We start from the raw sequence: 22876 nt of genomic DNA on the forward strand, positions 1-22876 counted from the left end.
AGCGGGCGAAGCCTCGCTTCCGGCCGGCTCACTTACGGACCTAGCGTCACTTCCGCCTCCTCCGGCGAGGCTCCGGCCTCGGGTCCGGATGTATAAGGTGCGGCCCCCTGCGGGGAGTGGTGGTGAGTCCGAGGGTGCCACAGCGGCCCTGCGCCTGCCCCTGCCCTTAGTGGGCGCCGCGCTACGGGGGAGGGGTTAACCCACCCCCTCCTCCCCGGGGCCTCACGCGGGTGGGAAGGGACAGTCCCAGCGACAGACCAGGCGCCTGGACGCGCCGTGGCCCCGCGGGCGGACAGCGGGGACAGGCTCCGGTGCTGAGCGCCTCCGGTGTCCCCAGCAGCACTGACCCACTTGCAGGCCCCGGAGCTGAGCCGCCAGCCATGGCCGCTCCCCGCGGGAGGGCCGCGCCCTGGACGACGGCCCTGCTGCTGCTCCTAGCCTCGCAGGTCCTGTCTCCGGGAAGCTGCGCGGAGGAGGAGGAGGTCCCCGAGGAGTGGGTGCTCCTGCACGTCGTCCAGGGCCAGATAGGCGCCGGGAACTACAGCTACCTGCGGCTGAACCACGAGGGCAAGATAGTCCTCAGGATGCGCAGCCTCAAGGGTGATGCGGATCTGTACGTCTCCGCCAGCAGCCTGCACCCCAGCTTCGACGACTACGAGCTGCAATCGGCCACCTGCGGCCCGGACACCGTGTCCATCCCCGCGCACTTCCGGCGCCCAGTGGGCATCGGCGTCTACGGACACCCCTCCCACCTGGAGAGCGAGTTCGAGATGAAGGTGTACTACGACGGCACGGTCGAGCAGCACCCGTTCGGCGAGGCCGCCTACCCCGCCGACGGCGCAGATGCGGGCCAGAAGCACGCTCGTGCCCCGGAAGACGCCTCGCAAGAGGAGGAATCTGTTCTCTGGACGATATTAATTAGCATTTTGAAACTGGTACTTGAAATTCTCTTTTGAGTCGTTGACCACACTCTGGGATATAAAACCCTCCATCTGTGAAGCTGATTGCAGTTTGCTGTGAACCTTGCTACTTGTACTTGGTTGAAGTTCTAGGTACCTTTTTTTAGTCAAGGGATGGAAAAATAAAGCCATACGCAGTTTTGTTACCTCAGTTACCCCAAAAATAGGAAAAGCAGCAAGCACAGTAAAGATCAAAATTTCTGTAAAAGGACTGTGCACAAAGTGTTTAGACTCCATTTTCATTAGGCAGGTTGACTAAAAATGATTGCAGTAACAGGTTTATATAAAATAGAGCAACCTTTCATGCTGTGACACAAATCAAAAGGTTGATAACTTTGTAATTTTACTCTGGAGATTCTAACGAAGTTGGTGTAAGTTTTGAAGAGTTACTAAAATCAAGTTGGAAATGATTTACGTACACTTCCCTGAGCCTGGACTAAAGCCTCATGCCTGTACCCCAAGTAGGTGATGGTACTTTTCTATACAAAAAGGATTTCCTGGCAGGCAGGTATTTACAAAGTTTGTTCCTGTACCAGTCCAATAATGACAACTCTAAATCCAGCTGCACCAAATCTTAGTGGGCCATTTGTCATACCTATGAAAATTCTTCAGTTATTAAATAACTTTGTCAGTGCTACCTATGGTAGGCCGGAAACAATGTAGATTAGGAAGTTTCATGAAAATTAACTTTTGGAGCTATGGAGAAACAGTTAAGTATCTTAAGTTACTAAACATTTCCACTGAATTTTTGGAGTGAGCCAAGGTTACTATAAAATACTTTGGAAGATGAATTTTCTACCTGGAGTTAGTTTCGAGAGTAAGCATAGCTTTTAACAGAAATAACTGCAGATTTTAAGCTCATAATTTGCAAAAAAAATCTTTTATTGGCATGAAAATGAAAATGTTGTAAATGGCACCAAATATTCCACTTAAATGCATATACAGTATTAGAGTCAAAAACTATTTTATCCCTCTTTGCTGTTTTTCCCCCTTCTGCCCACTTTCCTGGGTGTTGGGGGGGCCCGCTGACAACAGTCACAAATCCAGCGACCTAGGAAAAAAATTGTTAATATAGAATGAAAAATTATCTTTACAGGACTGAATTTTAAGCCCATCTAAACTCTTCTTCCTTAGCTATCACTAATGATATTCCTCTGTGGATTTTGTGGTGAGAAGGGCACTATGAGTTCCTTAATTTAAGGAAAAAATGTAAACTTAATGTAATCAATGCCATGCAAAATTCATTGCAAGTCAAGGGGGATGGGAGAGATGCAATGCCATACGGTGATATGGACCTTTAAGAAAGTACAATCTTTCCTGAAATTCAAACACTATCATACTTCAAAAGTTCAATACATACTTCAAAAGGTCAAAACCCATTCCGGAATTTGGCTTTTTTAAGACTTTTTCTCTCCTGCTCACTGGCAGCTGTGTGTCTTAACAGCATTCTTTCAAGTCCTGGTGTACTCTGCTGACAGCACTTTAAAACTTTAACAGCACAATGATAACTTGTACTACATACTTGATCTGAATTACTACAGAAAAATAATTCTGTTGCTTGCTTAATGATTCCCAGGAAACTTTGTTGTAGGCATATATTTTATAAGAGTATTATACAGTGTTAACTATGCAAGTAAGTTCTAAAATTACACAATTATCTGTGTAATGTTTTAGTCCAATTACTGTGATTTATTCAACTCTGTTCTAAAGTTATCTGGAATTGTCATGCTGCCTCAATTTACAGAAATCTATAATAGATTTCTATAGAAATGTATAAAGACGTAGCAGTCATTTTGTTAAGTTTCTAAATAGATAACATAAAAATAAAGGCTTTGTTACTTTAGTATTTCAGTAGAAAAACACCAGCTCATTCTATAGAACTATACTTCCAAAACTTAGCCGGGGCATTCTGGCCTTTCACTTATCCTTTAGTTGGAATTGTCTAGGGATGAAAAGCTGGTGGACATGACCTGTATAATCACAGCTTTGGTCATATTTGCACATAAGAGTCCACAAGCTCTTCATGTCATGATAGCGTTTATGCAGCCTTTTGGAGTGCTGGGAGTGTCTCATCACCCAAAGATAATGTTTGCTCTTTTTTTAATCTTTACCTGATGGAATAGCACCAAGGCCCACACAAAAAGTATGATAACCTCTGTCACACATATCACAGAACATCATTTCTTCTTCATGGTGGGGTTGTCCACATATAATGCATGTTTTACATTCCATACACTGCCATGGGTAGGTCTTAATCATAGAAATAAGCTCCATTGTCATATCCAGGCAAGAAGGATGGCCTAAATCAAAACCAGTATTAGTGGTATCTCACATAAGAAATTTTAACTTAATATGGCACATAAAATACTAGTTTGCTTTAGGACTTCCAGAGAACGGCTATAATGTCAAATCGCCGAAGAGAAATGAACATACAATGTAGAGGAAAACACATGGGCTGTGTCTATGCCTCACAAGCTACCCTGTGTATTTAATTTGATGACTCTTTGGTTGAAATCTGCCTGAAACTATAAATTCTAGTTTTTGAACCAATAAATACGGTGGTTAAAATTTTAAAAAGACATTTCAATACTTACCACTATTCTCACATTGGGAGCAGTGTATAAGTGATTCAGCCTTTCCTTTCTTGTTGGACTCCTTACCCTTCAGACAAATTCCACATATAGCATTTGGAATGACCTTTGGCTGGAAGGGTAGAAGAGGGCTATAAATTCATGCCAGAAGAGCTTACTATGGGTTTAAAAGGAATTCTGTTAACTTTATTGCCCTATTTTTACTTTTGGTAACTTGCTAATGAGGACCATTTTGAAAGACAAAACTTGACAGGAGTCTGCCTACAATGTAAGATTGCCTACTGAAGAAAGCATTAATTTCATCATAAAATTTTGTAAACAGCATGATCTCATAAGATTAAATGTAGCATTCTATACTCCCTACATGCACAGTAAGATTTGTTTAATGAATGGAAGGAAAGACTAGATACAATGTCAAATGTCACTATTAATTGGACAAGAAAATCCAAGTAGCAAATGACCATTATGTGTAAGACTTACTCTAAAAAGACCATTTTAAATAGCTCATATATTAATTTTGTTTAAAAACTGCTATTTTCCAAAACTGTAAAACTAGAGCTATAAAATCTAAGTTAAAAAATCAGCTTATCCTCATTGGTATCGTGGTATTTAAAAAAAAATCAGTTTAAACATTTTTAATTGAAAGATGTCTCATGCATACATTGGCGTGTACATAAACGTTTGTGGAAAACAGTTGTGTGATTATTCTCTTTGCATGTCTAATAAAAGAATCTATACTTAGAAGGATTCACTATAAAATGTAAAATTATAAAAGGGAAAAATAAGTTTTCAGACAAGCAAAAAAAAAATTGCAGTCACTTAAAAAATACACGAACACTCTGAGTACTACTCATCTTTCAGATTAAAAACATGCATGGTCCAGTGAAGGTGTCTGAATTTTAGACATATTTGGTTACACATGGAAATGACAAAGGAAAAAGGGTTCACTGCACTTAAAATTACCAGGGGAGGGAGGGCATCCGAACGTCACAGTCTTGACTGTTACAAAATGACGTTCACTCATGCTATAGAAATAAGTAAATAACAGTGGTAAAAAAGGAAGAGCAAGCATGGGCCAAGAATGAAATGGGGTAAGGGGACATACATACATACATACATACATACACACACACACACACACACACACACGTAGATGAACTGGGAAAATAATTATTTTAAGTAGAATTGTTTCATTTCTGCTTTATTCCCACCCTGCCAAATGCATCCCTTTCCTAATTTACTGAACCAAAGAGGAACCTAAACAAAACTCAAACGTTGTATATATTCCAGCTTTGAAATGTCTCACTGCCACCTTCAAAACCTGTTAGACCTAAACAATTTGTTCTTATTTTAAGTTTTGTACTTTTTAAATTATCTTTCTTTGCAAAAGATGACAGAGGCATTCAAAAAGAATTTTTGGCTTATTTATTTAAAAAAAGTCAACCTTATACATAAATAGAATAAAAACAAGAACTCTAAACAATCACAAATGTCTCTACAAAATAATAAATATCATGGAAGTTAAACATACATATAAAACTTTACTATTAAACTAATCTCCTGTATGTATATTTTTATACCCTGCTCCCCCCAACAAAAGGATAGTGTCACATGCTCAAACCATTTAAGTCTTGCAGTGTAGTTACCCTCTGTTGTTACTGCTACATTCTAAACATAAGGTTCTCATTGTGTGTTCCTATACCTAAATAAAAAACAGCTAGGAAGTGCACTTCTATAATCCAAATTCTGGTTCAGTTATGATCATATCTGTACCTGCCATAATATACAGCAGAATGCTCTCTCTTAATCCATCAAAACTAAGAAATCTCTTTTGGTTATGGTACCTGTACTAAATGTAAAAGATATACTTATTTAATACTAATAGTTTAAGTTAGAGACTGGCATAGTAAATACTCTAATATCTTTCACTAAAGTCAGGGAAGTAACCAAACAATATTAAATTCTAAAAACAGAACTCCTCATAGGAGATTCTTTACAAAACAAAAGCCAAAAGGAATAAAACACAAGGGTAGTCATTCACATTCTAGAGCAATTCAAGTTCTACAATCATTAAAATATACATTAAACACCTATGATAAAAGGGACACCAAAAAATTCTAGGTTTATTTCTAAGTTTAAATCATAATGATTTGTTAAATCACTTAGTTTTTCTTACCCAACAGTCTTCATCTTGATGAAAAGAGGGAAACATGAGAGAAGGGGAAGAGAGACAGCTTTGTAGCATTTTCTACGATGAATGCTGCAGCTCGATATACAAAGCATCTGCCCTCTCTTAAGAAGCCACAGTGCTGGCATCCAGGACTTTACACAGCAGATAACAACTGTGGCTTAGAGAAGCCAGTCTCAGTGGATTGCACAGTTGAGGGAGGGGTTAATGTGCAGCACTCTCCACAAGGCCAATGGAGCACACTCCTATGTGTGTCTGGTTTAGACAATCAGTTCTACTTCAAATAACTGCAACATCATCAGAGTTTCACTGTTGACAAGAAAACTGAAATACTCATCCTAATAGCTCTCAGCATCTCAAATAAAAGGCTCACAGTACACTTACTCTTCTACTTGAAAAACAGCCAAAGATAAGACTTTCATGGTAGCAATAATATAGTATAGATTTTAATTATATATTTATAGGCCGGAATCCTAATAATTATGCTTTAAATTTCAGGTTAATGTAACCTAAACAATACTGTTCTACGAATTAAGGGCAAGCACTAGTGAATCTCATTAAGCAAAGCATCAGATACATTACTTCTTGAATCTCATACTTTTTATATATAAACTATGACCTTTAGCTTGAAGTACCCTAATATTTAGGCACATCTTGGTTTATTAATACTTTTTATAAAGAGGTTAACTTTTAATAAGCATGTTCACATTAATGTATGATGACTAGGTACTGGTTGTTCCCATCTTTGAAATACCTGAAACATTTTTAGGTACTAAAAATGTTCACAGATTATGTAACATATAAATTTTGCATATCGTACTTGAGTACTATTAAGTTCAGTTAATCTACATGATTTCTTGTATACTAAATCATTGATAGTGTTGAATAGTTGATTTCCAGCCTGTATTAAAACATCTATTTCAATATTCTCTCTTTTTAACCCATGATCAATCAAGCTTACTGTTGGAAAGATCTACTTAGCACTCAAGAGTTAACAGGACACTGTGCTTTGAGCAGCCACTTCCATTTAAAGCTCTTAGCAGACCAGTAGAACACACTCATTCATGTATACTGCTTCTGAAATTTCATCTTTGGAGCTCACTTGCTTTCAGTTATTAAGCATTAATTTATATAAAGAAATTAGATAAGCTATATATGTAAAAACAAGTACAAAAATCACATAGCTGCAGCCTATTGCAGCCACCCTTGGAAGCCAACCCTTGCTGAATTAAGCTTAAAATTTGCTTGCTATAGGCTACAAAAAAAAAAAAAAAAAAAAAAAAAAAAATTTAAGTTAATTACATAAAAGCATTTTCTAATAAAATATGAAATACACTAACTTAATGTCGCTTTTTTTACTTGAAGAAAGGTAAATGAACATGTTAGAACGTGTTCTGGTTAGTTTGAGGGAAAGGTGACTTACTTCAGCCTGTTCTTATGAATTATTTACCACAATCACAGTTCTGACATACAAGGTGTTTAACAATTTCACTTGGCAAAACCTTCTCATCAGCTTACTCTAAAATTTTCCTTCAATACACCTTCATAAGTGCAATAGAAGCATGTTCTAATACATTTCAGACCAAAAGAATCAAAAGGTAGTCTATTTTACTACCACCATCCCAAATATGAAACTGTACAGCTAATTCTTCCTTTTATGATATTCTTAAATCCCTATATTCAAATAAGGCTACTCATCTCTCACCTCACCTTTTCTTCAGAAGAAAAGGGAGGGGCAGACAGAGGGAGGAAAAGTTCAAAATATAACAGTTGCTGACAACCTACTCCTTTACTCTGAGGATAATCAGATCAACAAGTTAACAAGTATGTTTTAATTCTTGCCATAGAATCATATAGGCTCTTTACCAAGGTTATGCTAAAAATCACTACAATGTAAGTAACAGGTTTTATTATTTTCTATCCCAGAGTTAGCTAAATTTAGCATATGGATCAAATAATCCTTAGATTAAACCCAGATCTTTCTTAATGAAAGGCACTAAAAAAAATGCAACTTAGTCTAACAGTATATCCACTCATACTTTATAGCTCAGCAGCTTTAGCTACACTAAATGCTGGGGCATTTAAAATGCCAAATAATTATGATCTTTACTCCAAGGAAAGAAAATATAAACTTCTGCCTATGAAATAATGTTTTAAAAACCGATACTTGCCTGGTTATTCTTTCAAAGAAAAAAAAGACTTATAAATTGTACATATACAGAAAACAGAAGCTAAACCATAGCCAAAAGTGACAGAAAAGCCACCAAGGAAATAAAGCAAAAAAGAAAGCAGCGGACAAAGGGCACACCATAGAAGAACAGCTAGTGAAGTACAGCAGGCAGAAGCTCCACAATCGTGAAAGTCAAGTTAAAATATTTCAGGGAGAGAGGCTGGTCAGTAAAGAAGCTGAGTCAGGGGCTTTTTTCTTCTACCTTGTACCCAGGAACTGACTTGGACAGTACAGAACGTTTGGGACCATCTTTTCTTGGAGTGGCAGCTTTGTCTTTTGATTTCTGTCTTCCCTGGAAAGAGTCCTCCTGGCTGTCAGGAGGGCTTTCCCCTTCAGATACATTGCCAGAGGAGCTGTCCTGGAGTTTAAAAGGCAAAAACAAAGATTCTTTGGAATTAAGACAAATTTGAGTCTGGATTTTGAAAACTATGGAAAATATTCAAAAAAAGTTTTAAAGCTTTATCATTTTAAAAATAAAAAGATCATTCTAAATGTAAGAAAGCTTTTTCCAGTGGAGACTAAAGTAAGTTATGTTAAAAATCATTCATCCTTCTTCTAAGTATATTGTATAAAACTGATTCCATTCATATCAGTGCCTTCATCAACTTTGTTTTCTGACATAAGTCACAAAAACACAATTATCCGCTTCAGCTACTATTACGGCACACAGCTTCAACATCATTTTCCATGTCACAAGGGAACATATTTGTTTCATACAAAAATATATTGTTACAAATAAGTGTGGGTATTTTCACTGAGTACTAAAAGTCATTAAGAAGGTCCTTCAGGAAAAATGAAGCGCTGCAGTTAGAAAAAAAAAAAAAGTCCTTCAAGTACACATTTGTGTTTTCACAATGTTAAACAATGCAGAGCCAATCCCTCAACTATCTACAACAGGATCTGAAATATTTTATATATTCAAGGTTTAAGACCTCAGTATCTGATCATTTAATTCTTCATTTTATAATTTAAAATGTTCTAATTAGAGCTTTCATATAAATTATGAAAATTATAAATTAAAAAATTAGGTTATCTAGAGCCTCCCTGATAAACACACACTGACTAGAAACATGAATATATCTACTTTATCTTTTTTCTGGGTGTCCACTTACATACATAAAGATACCGAGACTCACACATTACCCCCTACCTCATTGTGCCCTCATTTTTTAAAATACAAAACTGGATTACACTGTGTGTGTATGCATATGTGTATTTTGGTATTTTTTAAAAGCGTTATGTGCATTTTCTCACAATCATTAAATTTTCTTTGAACTGCATTTCTATCCTATAAATGTAATATAATATTACCCACTGTGGGCATTAAAATTTATTTGTAACTTCCAGCATAAAAAATACTGTCAACACTCAAATGGACCTTTTTTTCTAATTAAAATTTTTCAGCATCTGATTAAATCCTTAGGATAAATTCTACTAGTGGATTTGCTAGGTCAAATACTATGGAACTTAAATTGGTAAGAATTGGTAAGACTGTCAAAATGCTTTCCCATAATGTTGGATTAGTTTACACTTTTCCTAGCAGTATGAAAGGAAGTCAGCTTCATCACCCTTTGCATGCCATAGCTCCCCTTTTAGCAACATGACAGGAGAAAAGTTGTGTCACCACTTTAATACTTGAACAGTATCTTATTTTGCATAATATGTATTATTAAAGATGTTTTAGAAGCTGTTGGTGACAAGGAAATAATGTCCATTCAATGGTAGCACAATCTCACATTTACGTTGGCTTCAGTGAAAAGTTTGAAATAGCCAGTTACTTAAAACACAATGCTAAAGAAATTCAAAGCCCTATGTCATCACTGGGATCAAAGCCCCAAACCATCATTGGGATTTTATTCTCCTTCAGGTCCACAGAATACACCAACCGCCCACTGTCTTGCATGTGCATTTTGCTACCAAAAAAAAAAGTCATATAGGAAAACCCAACAAATTGTACAACATATTACTAAACATAATATTTTCCTATAGGAAGCATAAGATTAAGCAAAAGAAACATAAGTTAATGCACTCCCCTAAACTAAGAAAACTACATTTCTGTGTCAAGAGATCAAATTGTTTTGTTCAATATTTTAAGCTAAAGAGACAGCAAGCTGAATAAATGATTGTAAGCTAATTTTCCATACCCTTGCCTAAATTGCTCATGGTAACTACAAAGGGGCGATTTTAAGAATAAAGCTTACCAAAGGCCATGCACTGCTTGTTTTTATCAAAACATACTATAAGTAACTTTTCTTGATGAATACTTTCTGGAAATTACATGCAACCATCCTTTTTCAAAGAGAGGGTGATGACAGAAATTCAATGTAACAAAAATTCAAAGAGAAAGGAAATGCTTCCTACTAGAGAGAAATGTTCTCACCGAAGTGCCTTTATTTTTCCGTTTCTCGTCACCTCGACCATCTTCGCCATCATCTGAATCACCGTCACTGTCTAGAGCAGGGAGCTCAGGATCCAGAGGGGGCTCATACAGGGCTGTGTTTAATGGCAGATACCGCAGCTCATCTGGTGAGTACCTGAAGTTCAGAGAGTTTATTTTTGGTTTCCCTTTATTATTAAATATAAACAGACTCATCTTTGACCTATGAAGATAGCCTTAAACTTCTTGAGTAACCCCAAAGACTTTTGAAAACTAGAGTACTAATTTTTCATTTTTGTCATCAAGTAGGGTTAATTAATAAAAAGCCTGAACATCTTTTCACTAGACTTATGTAAATATGCATTTGATTCTTACTAAGAGATAATGTGCCTCCCCTCTTTGCCCTCAACCCAAAAAAATAAAAAAGTAAATAAAATGTCAGCAGCCCCAAGTCTGGCTGCCAGCTCACATCCACCTCCACCACTGTCCCAGGTCTTTGCTACTTCTCTGTGCTGTCACTCCATTTGTAAAACAGGCCTAATAATAGCATCTACCGCATACAGTTGATATATATGCATTAACTTATTTAATGCATACATATCACACCAGTGCATGGTACATGATATTACTTAAAATAATAACATAGAAAGCAAAATTTTTAGTAACAAATTATTGTAAACAAATTTGGGAAGCATGTATTCTAACAAATTTAATCATCTATTTTGTCTGAAACTATATTGGCAATCTCTTCCCCTAGGTCAGACAGCAATGCTTCGTGCCACCTCCATTCTCACCCTCAGGAGCCCTCATTCAGGAAGCGACCCTAGATGAAGACTTCTCCAACTAAGACAACACACCAAAAAGCAAAGGGGTTAATATACTTATATATGACTTTTAATAATTTGCTGATGCCAAAATAAAATTTTTAAAAATTAAAGGCCGGGTGCAGTGGCTCACGCCTATAATCCCAGCATTTCGGGAGGCCAAGGTGGGCAGATCACCTGAGGTCAGGAGTTCGAGACCAGCCTGGCCAACATGGTGAAACCCCGTCTCTACTAAATATACAGAAAATTAGCTGGGCAAGGTGGCGGGCACCTGTAATCCCAGCTACTCGGGAGGCTGAAGCAGGAGAATCACTTGAACCCGGGAGGCAGAGGTTGCAGTGAGCCGAGATCGCGCCACTGCACTCCAGCCTGGGCAACAGCATGAGACTCCATCTCAAAAAAAAAAAAAAAAAAAAATTGAAGAAAAACTTTTTAAAAATTGCTGCTCATGATTTAAATTTGAATTTAAAAACTTTTTTTAATTTAAAAAATTTCTGCCCAAGATTTGACTTTCAAATGGTGTGAGTTATGATACTATATTTTAAATTCTATTCTCTAAAAAATAGTATATTATGAAAAACATACAGTTCCAGAGTAAGGCTTAAGGTTGAAGTAAAAGCTGAGACTTTAAAACAAAATGGGCAGGGCACAGTGGCTCACGCCTTTAATCCCAGTACTTTGGGAGGCCAAGGTGGGCGAATCACTAGGTCAAGAGATCGAGAGCATCCTGGCCAACATGGTAAAACCCACCTCTACCAAAAATACAAATAATTAGCTGGGCGTGGTGGCATGTGCCTGTAGTCCCAGCTATTTGGGAGGCTGAGGCAGGAGAACCACTTGAACACAGGAGGCAGAGGTTGCAGTGAGCCTAAATCACACTACCACACTCCATCCTGGGTACAGAGCAAGACTGTCTCAAAAAAAAAAAAAAAAAAGAATCTGTTAGCCCTGTTTTTTTCAGTTACATTTAGTTTGGGAATAGGAGATAAGTAACATTTAGGGTCCATATTGGAGCAGCAGCCAGGCCAGGTCAGCAATGTGGCTGGGGCACCCAGTTGCCCATTCCTGCCCCTCTCCGCTCCTTCTCTCATCTTCTCTGCAGTAAAAGTCAGTGTTTCTCAAACTCTAACCTGCACGTGAATCACACAGACATCTGTTAAAATGCAGACTCTGAGTCATAGGTCTAGACTTGGGCCTGAGATTCTGCATTTCCAACAAGCTTCTGAGCAATAACAGTGCTTTGGACCACGGAACATACCCTGAGCAGTGAGGTGCTACAAAACCCCCAGCATCTGTCTCTAACAAACCCAAACAGAATGGGCAGAGACAGAGGCATCTAGACTTCACCAGCATATATTCAAATTCTGACTACAGGGTGTTGTTTACCACAGAACCAGAAAAGAATAGCAACACAAATCCTATACGATATCTTACGGTGGTATCTATAGACCCCAAAATTGTTAGGAGGCAAGTACAAAAGGCTCTGAAACCCCTTACCAATAGCCGATACCAACTGTAACTAAAACTACTAAATACCTCTTATAATATTCCTGGAACTGTCCGGGGATGAGAGCCACTGGGTAAGAACTGACCTTTGTTCGCTCTGTTGGCAAAACTTTGTACTTCCCTTGAGGTACCTGGATAACCTATGTTAACATAAAGAGAAACACAAAACTGATTCCATGCTAAGAATCAAGGCTTTAGGAAGAGTCCCCACATGCTCTCCACTGCACGCCCACTTCCCCCTTGAAAAGCTAAAATTTTAGGAGATATCGGGAGCTATAACCTAAGAGGACAGTTGGTGCTTTCAGTTCTATATATTATTGTTTTAAAGGCCTATTCTCCTGAGGAATGGCAGTGGATCTCTTGCTCACTACTTAACAGCAGAGTGATCTGGGTAGCTTATACAACCTCTCTAGCTCAATTTCTTTACGAAATGGAAGTAATCCTAGTTCCAACCTCACATGGTTACTATGAGAATTAACATGCAAATCTCTTTTAAAAACTCTTGGGACACATAGCAAGTATGATATGTAGCTATTATTAGTCTCATTTAGAATTATTAACCGTAAAGCAAAAGACATCTCACAAAAAAATGTAAATTGAGTATTATTAAGCACACCATTAAAAATATCTCAACTTCTGAGGAAAAAAAGAACACGCAGGTGTCAGCATGGCCAACATGGTAAAACACCATCTCTACTAAAAATACAAAAAATTAGCTGGGTGTGGTGGCAGGCGCCTGTAATCCCAGCTAATGGGGAGGCTGAGGCAGAAGCATCGCCTGAACCTGGGAGGCGGAGGTTGCAGTGAGCTGAGATCATGCCACTGCACTCCATCCTGGGCTACAAAGACTCTGCCACAAAAAAAACAAAACAAAACAAACAAACAAACAAAAAACACACACACACATAGGTGGTACAAAAAATAACGATAAAGGGGGTGATGGGCACTCTGCAATAACAAGTAATAAACTAAGTTCAGGGGGTACTAAATTTAAGTTATCCTACATGTGTCTGCAAGTCAAAATAAGCTCTTCTTTCTTCCATGCGTTCCCGGTTTAAGTTGCTATTAAATTCTGCTGCTTTTTTGGCAGCTTTCTTAATATACTCAGGCACTTTACTGGCTTCAACTTTCTGAGTATTCTGTTGTTGCATTTGCTGGAAAAAAAAAATGCAGTTGGAAGTCACATATAACTTTATAAAATGTCATTTTCCCCAACCCAAATAAAAAATGCCAGTCACCTCAATTACTTACGGAATACTCTTTATAATGGTCTGTAATTCGTTGACGTTCTTTTTCTTGTAGAATAACAGAATACTCAGCATGTTTGGCTGGATATTCTTTTATCATTAAATCAATCACTTCATCACTGCGCAATGCTGTTAAGCCTATTTTAGACCAAAAAATAAAAAAATAAAGAAGCTCTTTTAAGGATAAGTGAACAAAAGCACTCTTCAAAATTTAATTCTTCAAACCGCTCCACATTGTAATGGTTTTCCAATAGCCAAAGCAAAATATCTTAGTACATTTGAAAATAATTAAACTTAATATTCACAATATAACCTCGAGCAATTAAAAGATTATCTTGCAAAAGGCAAATATATCAATTTTTCAACCAAACAAGTTTATTTTTAAGATTCTATGTGCTTTGAACATATATCCCTTTAGTTGGAAACAACTGTTAAGTAATGAAATGCACTAACTACTAACAAGTACTACAGAATACTAGATGAATAAAAAAAAAATTCAACGTATTATAGTTCCCAGTCTTCAAATTCCATACACAACAAATATTACAATCAATTAAAATTTCACCAAAAACATCAGCATACACACACACACATCATGGAGACAATTTTCAAAACTCACAGTATCAGATTTCACCAATTGCTAAAATGCATTCCCAAGAATTTATATAAAAAGTAGCCATGTTGCATTAAAATGTTTGTGAAAAAAAGATTACAAATAAAGCACAGACATAATTATACAGAACTAAAAATGAAGAAAATCTGCCTTTTTGCATTTTAGAGATGTGGTCTCGCCATCTTGCCCAGGCTGGAGTGCAGTGGCTATTCACAGACATGATCACAGCACACTACAACCCCAAAGTCCTGTGTTCCAGTGATCCTCCTCCCTCAGCCTCCCAAGTAGCTGGGACTACACGCACACACCATGCACTTAGCAAAGAACCTACAACTTAAAAAAATATATTGTACAAGCTTTGTACAAAAAATACAAACACTCTGACAACTCTGTAAAAATTATTAGACAAGGGTTGGGCATGGTGGCTCATGCCTGTAATCCCAGCACTTTGGGAGACCAAGGTGGGTGGATCACAAGGTCAGAAGTTGGAGACCAGCCTGGCCAATATGGTGAAACCCCGTCTCTAATAAAAATACAAAAATTAGATGGGTGTGATGACATGCGCCTGTAGTCCCAGCTACTCGGTAGGCTGAGGGAGAATTCCTTGAACCCGGGAGATGGAGGTTGCAGTGAGCTAAGATCGCGTCACTGCATGCCAGCCTGGACAACAGAGAGAGACTCTGTGTTAAAAAAAAAGAAAAATTAGACAATTATACTCTGTTATAGAATAGAGGTTGATCCTTGACTTGCAATGGGGTTACATATGATAAACCCATCCTAAGTTGAAACTATCCTAAAAAGTAAAAGCATTTAATACATCTAGCCTACCAAACATCTTTGCTTACCCTAGCCTACCTTAAACAGGCTCAGAAAACTTACATTAGCCTACAGCTGGGCAAAATCAGCTAACACAAATTTTAATATAAAGTGTTGAATATGTCATGTGACTTGCTACATATTATACTGAAAGTGAAAAGAATAATGGTTGTATAGACACTTGAAGTATGGTTTCTACTGAATATGCATTGCTTTCACACCATCATGAAGCTGAACCATCATAAGTCAGGAACCACATGTGTGTTCAAGCTTCATTCTCCTGTGCATTTTAACAATAATCAAAAATGAAGTAAATAATGTAGCATTTAAATAGTTCAATTTATTTTATTAATTTTGTAAAATATTTTAGGAAATAAGATACTTATCTAGTATTATCTCATAAATGTTCAGCTTGAAAAATTCACATTAAAAAGCTGTTCTTACCTAGAGTGCACTGAGTTTCAGTAATGACATTTAGCTCTCTCAGGTAGAGTTTCTCCTTGTGAGACAAATCTCGTCGCTCTAAATCTCCAAAAAAAAGATCAAAAGACTATTAAAAACAGCAAAACCTTATGCACTTGTAAAACTTTTAAAAGCTTAAAAATCTTGATTTTTTAAAGTATTCATATTACATATTCCAAATATTATTAAAGGGGCTACAAAAAAATTTATAAATTCAAGAAATAAAACTCAGCAAGATACAAAAATTAGAATAAAATAGGAAATAGAATAATCCAAAGCAAGAAGGTCATATAAATAACTATACTAAACTAGTTCATGAGGAATAGCCTTTCTCAAATTCAGATATGGCTCACATAGCTAACTCTATTCCTTAGATCAAGGAACAATGGTAAAAATCCCAAACTTGACTATAAACTGATTTTTTCTAAAATTTTCCCCAGGAAATTCACCTTTCCCATTTTGCTTTTAAATCAGTTTATGAGCCATAGAAAATATCAGTAATGAAGAGTGATGCTGAATGATAGTAGTAAATGAAACACAGCCAGGTGTGGTGGCTCACACCTGTAATCCTAGCAATTCAGGAGACTGAGGCAGGAGGATAGCTTGAAGCCACGAGTTTGAGACCACGCTGGGCAACATAGCAAGACTTCACATCTCTAAAAAAATAAAAATTAAAAAAATCTGCCACGCGTGGTGGTGCACACCTGTAGTCCCAGATACTTAGAAGGCTGAGGCAGGGAGACAGCTAGCCCAGGAGTGCAAGGCTGCAGTGAGCTATAATCGCACCAGTGCGCTCTAGCCTGGGTGACAGAATGAGACCCTTAGTCTTAAAAAAAAAAAGAAAAACAGCAAGCACAAGAATATAAAATATAATCTACAGAAAAATTCAGAAGTTGACAGTGTATCATGAAGAATTACTATCAATTATAAATTAATCTACTATATAAACTAGTACCTGGATATTTCCTTTTAAAGGAGGTCACACCCAAATATTCACTGACTTGTTCTTGAAGCATATAGTATTCTCCTGTTTCATCAGGTGGCCATTTGTACTCTATCAAGTTTTCTGCTGGATAGTAACTAAAACTAAGTACAGAAATATATATTATGCATTAAATGTAGCTTTCATTAATTTTTAATCACTTTTATTGAGGATATTTTGAAAACTATTTTAAGTATTTAAATTATTTGCCTCCTATGACTTGAATTCCTGTGTATCAAAGAAAATTACAAAACAGGTACAAGGAATAGAAATAATTATCTGGTCTACCAAGTCAAAACAGTACGTGAAAATAACATCTTTTATACACTGGGAAGAACGTAGAATCACAATTGCTAAGAACAAAGGCATTTGTAGTTTAAGGGACCTATGAGGGCAAAGCAAGGTGATGATGGTATCAGCTCTGACTTCTTTCTCTTGGGCTTAAAATGCATAGCCAGTATTTCATCCACCCAAGGAATAATCAACTTCTGTCTCTTGTCTACTGTTCAGTGAGTCATAAATAGCTGAGAAAACAGAACTCTTAAAAACCTATTATCTCAGTGCATCATATCATAAACCGTAACTGTTTGTTCTCAGATACTCCACAAACCCAGAAGCAAAGAATGGACCTAGTTTGAAGGTGCCAGGGTATCACAGTCGATCTCCATCCTGAGTAACAGAGTACAGATTTCAGGATCTGGGCCAATTCAACCTCTATATTGGACATGGGAAAGTGACACTATGTTATGCATCCATCTATTTAAAAAGTAACCTTCAAAAAGAACAGTGTTCTCAAAAATGGTGCTGGGAAACTGGGTATCCACATGCAAAAGTATAAAATTGGACCTTTACCTCATATCACAACTCAAAATGGATCAACAACCTAAATGTAAGAGCTCACTAGAAAACTCTAAGAAGAAAACATAGAAATCTTTCACAACCTTGGATTTGAAGGTAGATTCTTACATATGACACCAAAAGCACAAGCAACAAAAGAAAAAATAGATGAAAAATTTGGGCTTCATCAAAATTAAAAATTTTGTACAGGGACACTATCAAGAGAGTGAAAAGACAACCCACAGAACAGGAGAAAATATGTGTAAATCATATTTTTGATGAAGTATTAATATATAAAATATATTTAAAAAGCTCCTGCAACAAAAAAAGCCCCAAATAAAAAATGGACAAAGAACTTGAATAGACATGTCTCCAAAGAAGCTATACAAATGGCCAAGCAGATGAAAAGATGTTCAATATCAGTAGACATTATGAAAATGCAAATCAAAATCACAATAAAATATCACTCCACACCTTTTAGGGTAACTATTATTTTAAAAAATGAAAAATAACAAATTGGTGAGAAATATGAAGAAACTGGAAACTGTGAATTGCTGGTAGGAATGTAAATTGGTGTGCAGCCCCTATGGAAAACAGTTTGGCAGCTTCTCAAAAAATTAAACATAGGATTACCATATAATCCAGCTACTCCACTCCTAGATAAACATCCAAAAAAACTGAAAACACAAACTCTGAACACCAGTGCTCACTGTAGCATTATTCACCTTGGCCAGAAGGTGGAAACCCAAATGCCCATCAACATATGAATGGATAAACAAAATCAGTATATACATATAACGGAGTATTATTCAGCCTTAAAAACAGAAAAAAAGTCTGACATACGCTACAAAGATGAACCTTGAAGACATTCAAAGTTCTAAGAGAAATAAGCCAGCCACAAAAGGACAAATATTTTATGGTTCCACTTATATGAAGTAACTAAGTAGTCGTATTCACGGAAATAGAAAGTAGAATGATGGTTGCAAGGCGCTAAATAGAGGCAGAAAGGGAGATTACTGCTTAATGGTTATAAAGTTTTGGGTAGTGAAAGTTTTGGAAATGGATGGTGGTAATGGCTGCACAACACTGTGAATGTAACTGATGCCAATGAATTTCACACTTAAAAATTGTTAAAATGATTAATTTTATGTATGTATGTATTTTACTATCATAAAATTGTTTTTTAATTACACTCAGTAGCAAGACCAACTTTGATGGCACATTATAGAACAGGAAGAAAATATTCTACAATTTTTAATAATTGCCTTTGCCAGAGCTGGGGGAAAGGGAAGAGGATGTTAAGGCAAAAAGGAACATCACAAAAAATATTAATAACCGGTAAAATGACAGTACCCAAGATCTTGACTTGAAGTTTCACAACTCCTAGAACTATCTCCTGAGCCCATTCGCCTCCTTTTGGATGGCTGGGTCCCATCATTTGAATTATCTTCATTATCATCCTATACATTTAAAAGATTCAAAAATAATAATTAGAGAAAGAATAAAAGAACAGTAAGTCTCAATAAGTGAAAGACTGTCTAAGGACAACTACTCATACAAGTATTAACTTCATATTATAATTAAAAGGGACCAACAGTTTGGCATGAGCAAGACCTGGAATAAAATTTAAAACTGATCTTCAATCCAATCCAAATAAGAACATTTTCAATGAACCCGTAAATGTAAACCTGCTTTTGCTTTCTGCTCTTCATAAACATATCAAACTGCTGCATCACTCTAGGATTAAAGCAAACTCTCCTACCCAAGCTCAGGGGGAAAAAAATGTATGGATCATTTACGGTTCTCAATTCAACTTGGAGCCGGCTCATAGGACTATTTTAATTGACTACTTTAGGCATTTATGTCCCTGTGAAAAGGGGACATACGAGACTGAAAACAATTCTAACTACTCACTCTTCCTCTTACACTGCTAAAATTTAGCAAAAATATGCCCTAATAAGGGTCACCAATCTATAATATAGCAGCACACACACCAAAAAAAGAAGCTTGAGAGGGGGAGGGGAATTTTTTTTTTTAAAGAAGAGGATTATGTATTTTTAATGTAATCCATTATGTGGCAAGAACATCAAGGTTATAAATTCAACCATTTCATTCAGAAAAAGTATCAGATGTTAGGAAATTGATTTATTTACTTATTAGCCAAGGCTTAAAGTCTAAAGATCATAATTTTTTAATGTAATATAGCTTTCAACGCTAATCCAATTTTGCTAAATACTATAGTCCTTTTGCTACATATTAAAATGAAAGCAATCCTGCAAAAGAATATAAAGAGGCAATATGGTATAGTGGCCAGGCATGCCAGAGCTGGACGGCCTGGGTTCTCACTGGGCACTGTCCCTCACTAGCTGAGTAGGTTATTCTCTGTGAGCATCTCCTTATCCGAAAATTTGAGACTATAATAGTGCCCCATTACATGGCTAATTCAATGATTAAATGAGCTACTATATTAAAAGTACTTAGAACAAGGACTAGCGAGTTATCTGATAAATATTAGTTAAAATGATGATTATGATGATAATAAAGTCTCAAATGTCTCTAGCTCCTAGGAATTTACTGGTTCTTTTCCAAATAGTAAAATACATATTCTTTTTCAGTCCTTATAAAACAAGCATTTCATTAAAGAGCTTTGCATAGTCTAAATCTACTCTCTGAAAATTTGCACAAGTATCACAACTGCAACACTGCATATTCAATACTTTCAACATAACTCATTTTAAACATTCCAGTATCTTTTCTATTTTATTGGTGAGCATTTTAAGGATTTTTATATCCTTAAACTTAAAAACATTTGCCTTTAGCTAAAAAGTTGAGACACTCAAAAATATACAAAAATAAAGTTAAAAATGCAAAGTGCTCAAAAAAGCTGAGACTACAATTTCATCAAGTGTTTTAAATTACTACTACAAATTCTAGGCAAAGGCATTATTATATAAAGTGAGCATCTGGGCAGCGGGCCTTTTTCTTGAGGGAGGTAGTAACAGCAATACTGTTCCCAATACATGACGGAATAAGGTAAGAATTTCCGTGTAACTGCAATACTGATACAGAGGCCCATGTTTTCAAAGACTCCCAAACATACTAAATCAGAGATGTGCCTTCCACGGTTACAGGTGGTTTCCAACTACAGATCAGATGAATTTCTATGCATCACATCCTTCCTAGGGCTCAGGGGTCAAGAAAGCACTCAGGGGGCACTGGCTCAGTGCCCTCCAGGTGCCGGGCCAGACGTCAAATGCTGGAAGTGCAAGGATGTGCATTCAGAGTCTTACAATCTAGTTACTTCCATTGACGACAGCCTTTGAGGAACCTTCAAAATGAGTCTCACAGCACGGTGGACGTGCGCAACGGGAAAAGCTCCCAAGCAGGCGCAGCCCGGCTAGGCTGCTACAGGACGGCTTCCCCTGCCAACGCGCACACCGCACACCGCACGAAGGCTGGCTGGCTCTGCAGCATTCCAGTTCCCACCGCCTTCTAATTTCAATCCAATTTCAAGCTTCGAGGCTTTTAAAACATCATTCCTCCCTTCCAACTTTCTGTCACAAACTGATAGCCTAACTTTAGAACCAAAACGTTTTGATGCGTGACACTACTGCTCATCTCCATTTTCTCCACAAGCACCAATTTCTTTTCACCTCCTCAAGCAGTAAAAAGTTTTAACAGACTTCCGCTGAAAACATCCGGACGCTTGCGTATTAACTTAGTTATTACAGTAAGTTCACTGAGTGTGTTGATTTTCCATATCGTTCGCCACTCGGTTTTTGCAGTAAGCTTTCAAACACTTCGGCAAACTATGCGCGGAATGAAGGCTGAGCGAACGCGCGCTTCTGCAGGCCCCTCCGAGGCCAACTCTCTCGGCCCCGGGCGCGTTCCGTCCCACGGCTGGCCTAGGAGGAGGCGTTTTGGGGACAAGCTTGTCAAGCAGGGCCGGCTGCCAACTTCGGGGAAGCCGCGCCGCGTCCCCCGCCCGCCCGCACTTGTTGCTCGCTAGAGGCCGCGGGCTCCCCTCGGGGCCCCGCCTCGCCGACCACCCCCGGTCTCAGGCGCGGCGCCCGGCCGGGGCCCACGCCCCCGAGACGCTGGGCGGCCGCCGGTGGGACTGGGCCCATGCCCCGGCACCCGGGCCCGGGACGGGGTCAGGGTCGGGTCGCACCGGCCGCTTCCTCACCTTCGGGGACTGCGCTCCGGGGGTGGCTGGGTCGCTGTCGCACGGCCGCGGGGACAGCGCAGCCCCGGGCCCGGCCGCCGCCGCCATCAGCCCGAGCGCCCCGCGCCGCCGCCGCCGCCGTCGCCTCCGCCTTGTCCCGGCCGCCGCCGCCGCTGCTGCCGCCGCCGCCGCCGCCGCCGCGCGGGCCCCCCGCCGCCCCGGCCCCGCCCCCTCCGCCCGCCCGCCCGGGGGCCGGCCCCTGCCGCCGCGCGCCCCGCGGCCCGCGAGCGCCGCCGCCACCGCCATGGCCGCCGCCAGCGCGCCGCCCGCGCGGGAGGGCGCCAAAGGCTGGGAGGGCGCGGGGCTGCGGGCCGGAATGGAGGAGGCCCAGCGGCGGCGGCGCTTCTCACGTCAGCCCAACCCGCCCGGCCGCGGCCACCGCCTCAGCACCGCTGCCCCCCACAGCTCCGCCGCTGGCCTCAGCGCCGCCGCGGCTCCCTTCAGCCCCGCCACTCGCTCGCCTCAGCCCCGCCGCTCGCTCGCCTCACCCCGCCGCTCCCCTCAGCCCCGCGGCCGCCTCAGCCCCGCCGCCGCCTGGCTCGCCACGGCCCGGCGTTGTACTCGGCCGCGGCTCCCCCCAGCCCGCGGCGCGCCCCACCTCCCGCCCGCCCTCCGGCCCGCCCCGGCCCGGCTCGTCGCCACTTGGCGCGCTCGCAGCCGCCCCCTCCCCGCGGCCCCCGGCCCGGCCCCTCCGCGCGTCACCCTCGTTCCCTCCCTCTCTCCCTCCCTCTCTCCGCGCCCCTCCCCGCCCCTCCCGGGGGACCCCGCCCCACCCCGCCCCCTCTCTGCCGGGGGTCGCCCTGCCCGGAGCAGTCGCGCGGAGACTGCGCGGCCTCCGCCTCTACGCGCTCGCGGTCGCCGCTCCTCTCCCGCCTTTGTTCTCGGGTCGCCCCTCTCGCTGGCGGCGCTCCGAGAGAGCAGCGGAGCCACCTGCCCGGGCCACGCTTCCCCGAGCATCCGCAGCTGCACCCGGGGGCTGTCGGCGCCCGCCCCGGAGCGTGCGGGAGGCACAGCGGGAA

At 39.9% G+C, this 22876-nt stretch overlaps 3 protein-coding genes across 5 annotated transcripts in view; 1 reads left to right on the forward strand and 2 right to left on the reverse strand.

Moving 5' to 3' along the window:
• The window catches only part of WDR27 (WD repeat domain 27), a 251268-nt gene extending 251169 nt beyond the window's left edge, over window positions 1–99 (reverse strand). The window contains exon 1 of the mRNA XM_063708010.1: window positions 41–99. The gene's annotated coding sequence lies outside the window, so the exon portion shown is untranslated. The remainder of the gene's footprint in view (window positions 1–40) is intronic.
• Window positions 89–4291, forward strand: C5H6orf120 (chromosome 5 C6orf120 homolog). Its single transcript, XM_019029704.2, is given in 2 exon segments — window positions 89–184; window positions 186–4291. Coding segments are annotated over 2 exon segments (867 nt in total). The 3' UTR covers window positions 957–4291.
• Window positions 1821–21997, reverse strand: PHF10 (PHD finger protein 10). 3 transcript variants are annotated; one of them, XM_031012080.3, is made up of 12 exons: window positions 21819–21997; window positions 18986–19092; window positions 16769–16899; window positions 15796–15873; window positions 13927–14060; window positions 13680–13829; window positions 12706–12815; window positions 10349–10502; window positions 8171–8326; window positions 3554–3662; window positions 3071–3259; window positions 1821–2010 (listed from the first exon to the last, which is right to left on the reverse strand). In XM_031012080.3, exons 1-12 carry the CDS (start codon window positions 21903–21905, stop codon window positions 1925–1927), a joined length of 1491 nt encoding a protein of 496 aa, XP_030867940.1. In that variant the 5' UTR covers window positions 21906–21997; the 3' UTR covers window positions 1821–1924. The 3 variants fall into 3 exon arrangements, with proteins under 3 accessions (XP_030867940.1, XP_030867938.1, XP_055247672.1); XM_031012078.3 differs by having other exon boundaries at window positions 15796–15879; window positions 21819–21996; XM_055391697.2 differs by lacking the exon at window positions 8171–8326 and having other exon boundaries at window positions 15796–15879.
• Window positions 21998–22876: the final 879 nt, after the last annotated feature.

Source organism: Gorilla gorilla, chromosome 5 (genome assembly GCF_029281585.2).
Source record: "Gorilla gorilla gorilla isolate KB3781 chromosome 5, NHGRI_mGorGor1-v2.1_pri, whole genome shotgun sequence".
NCBI lineage: Eukaryota > Metazoa > Chordata > Mammalia > Primates > Hominidae > Gorilla > Gorilla gorilla.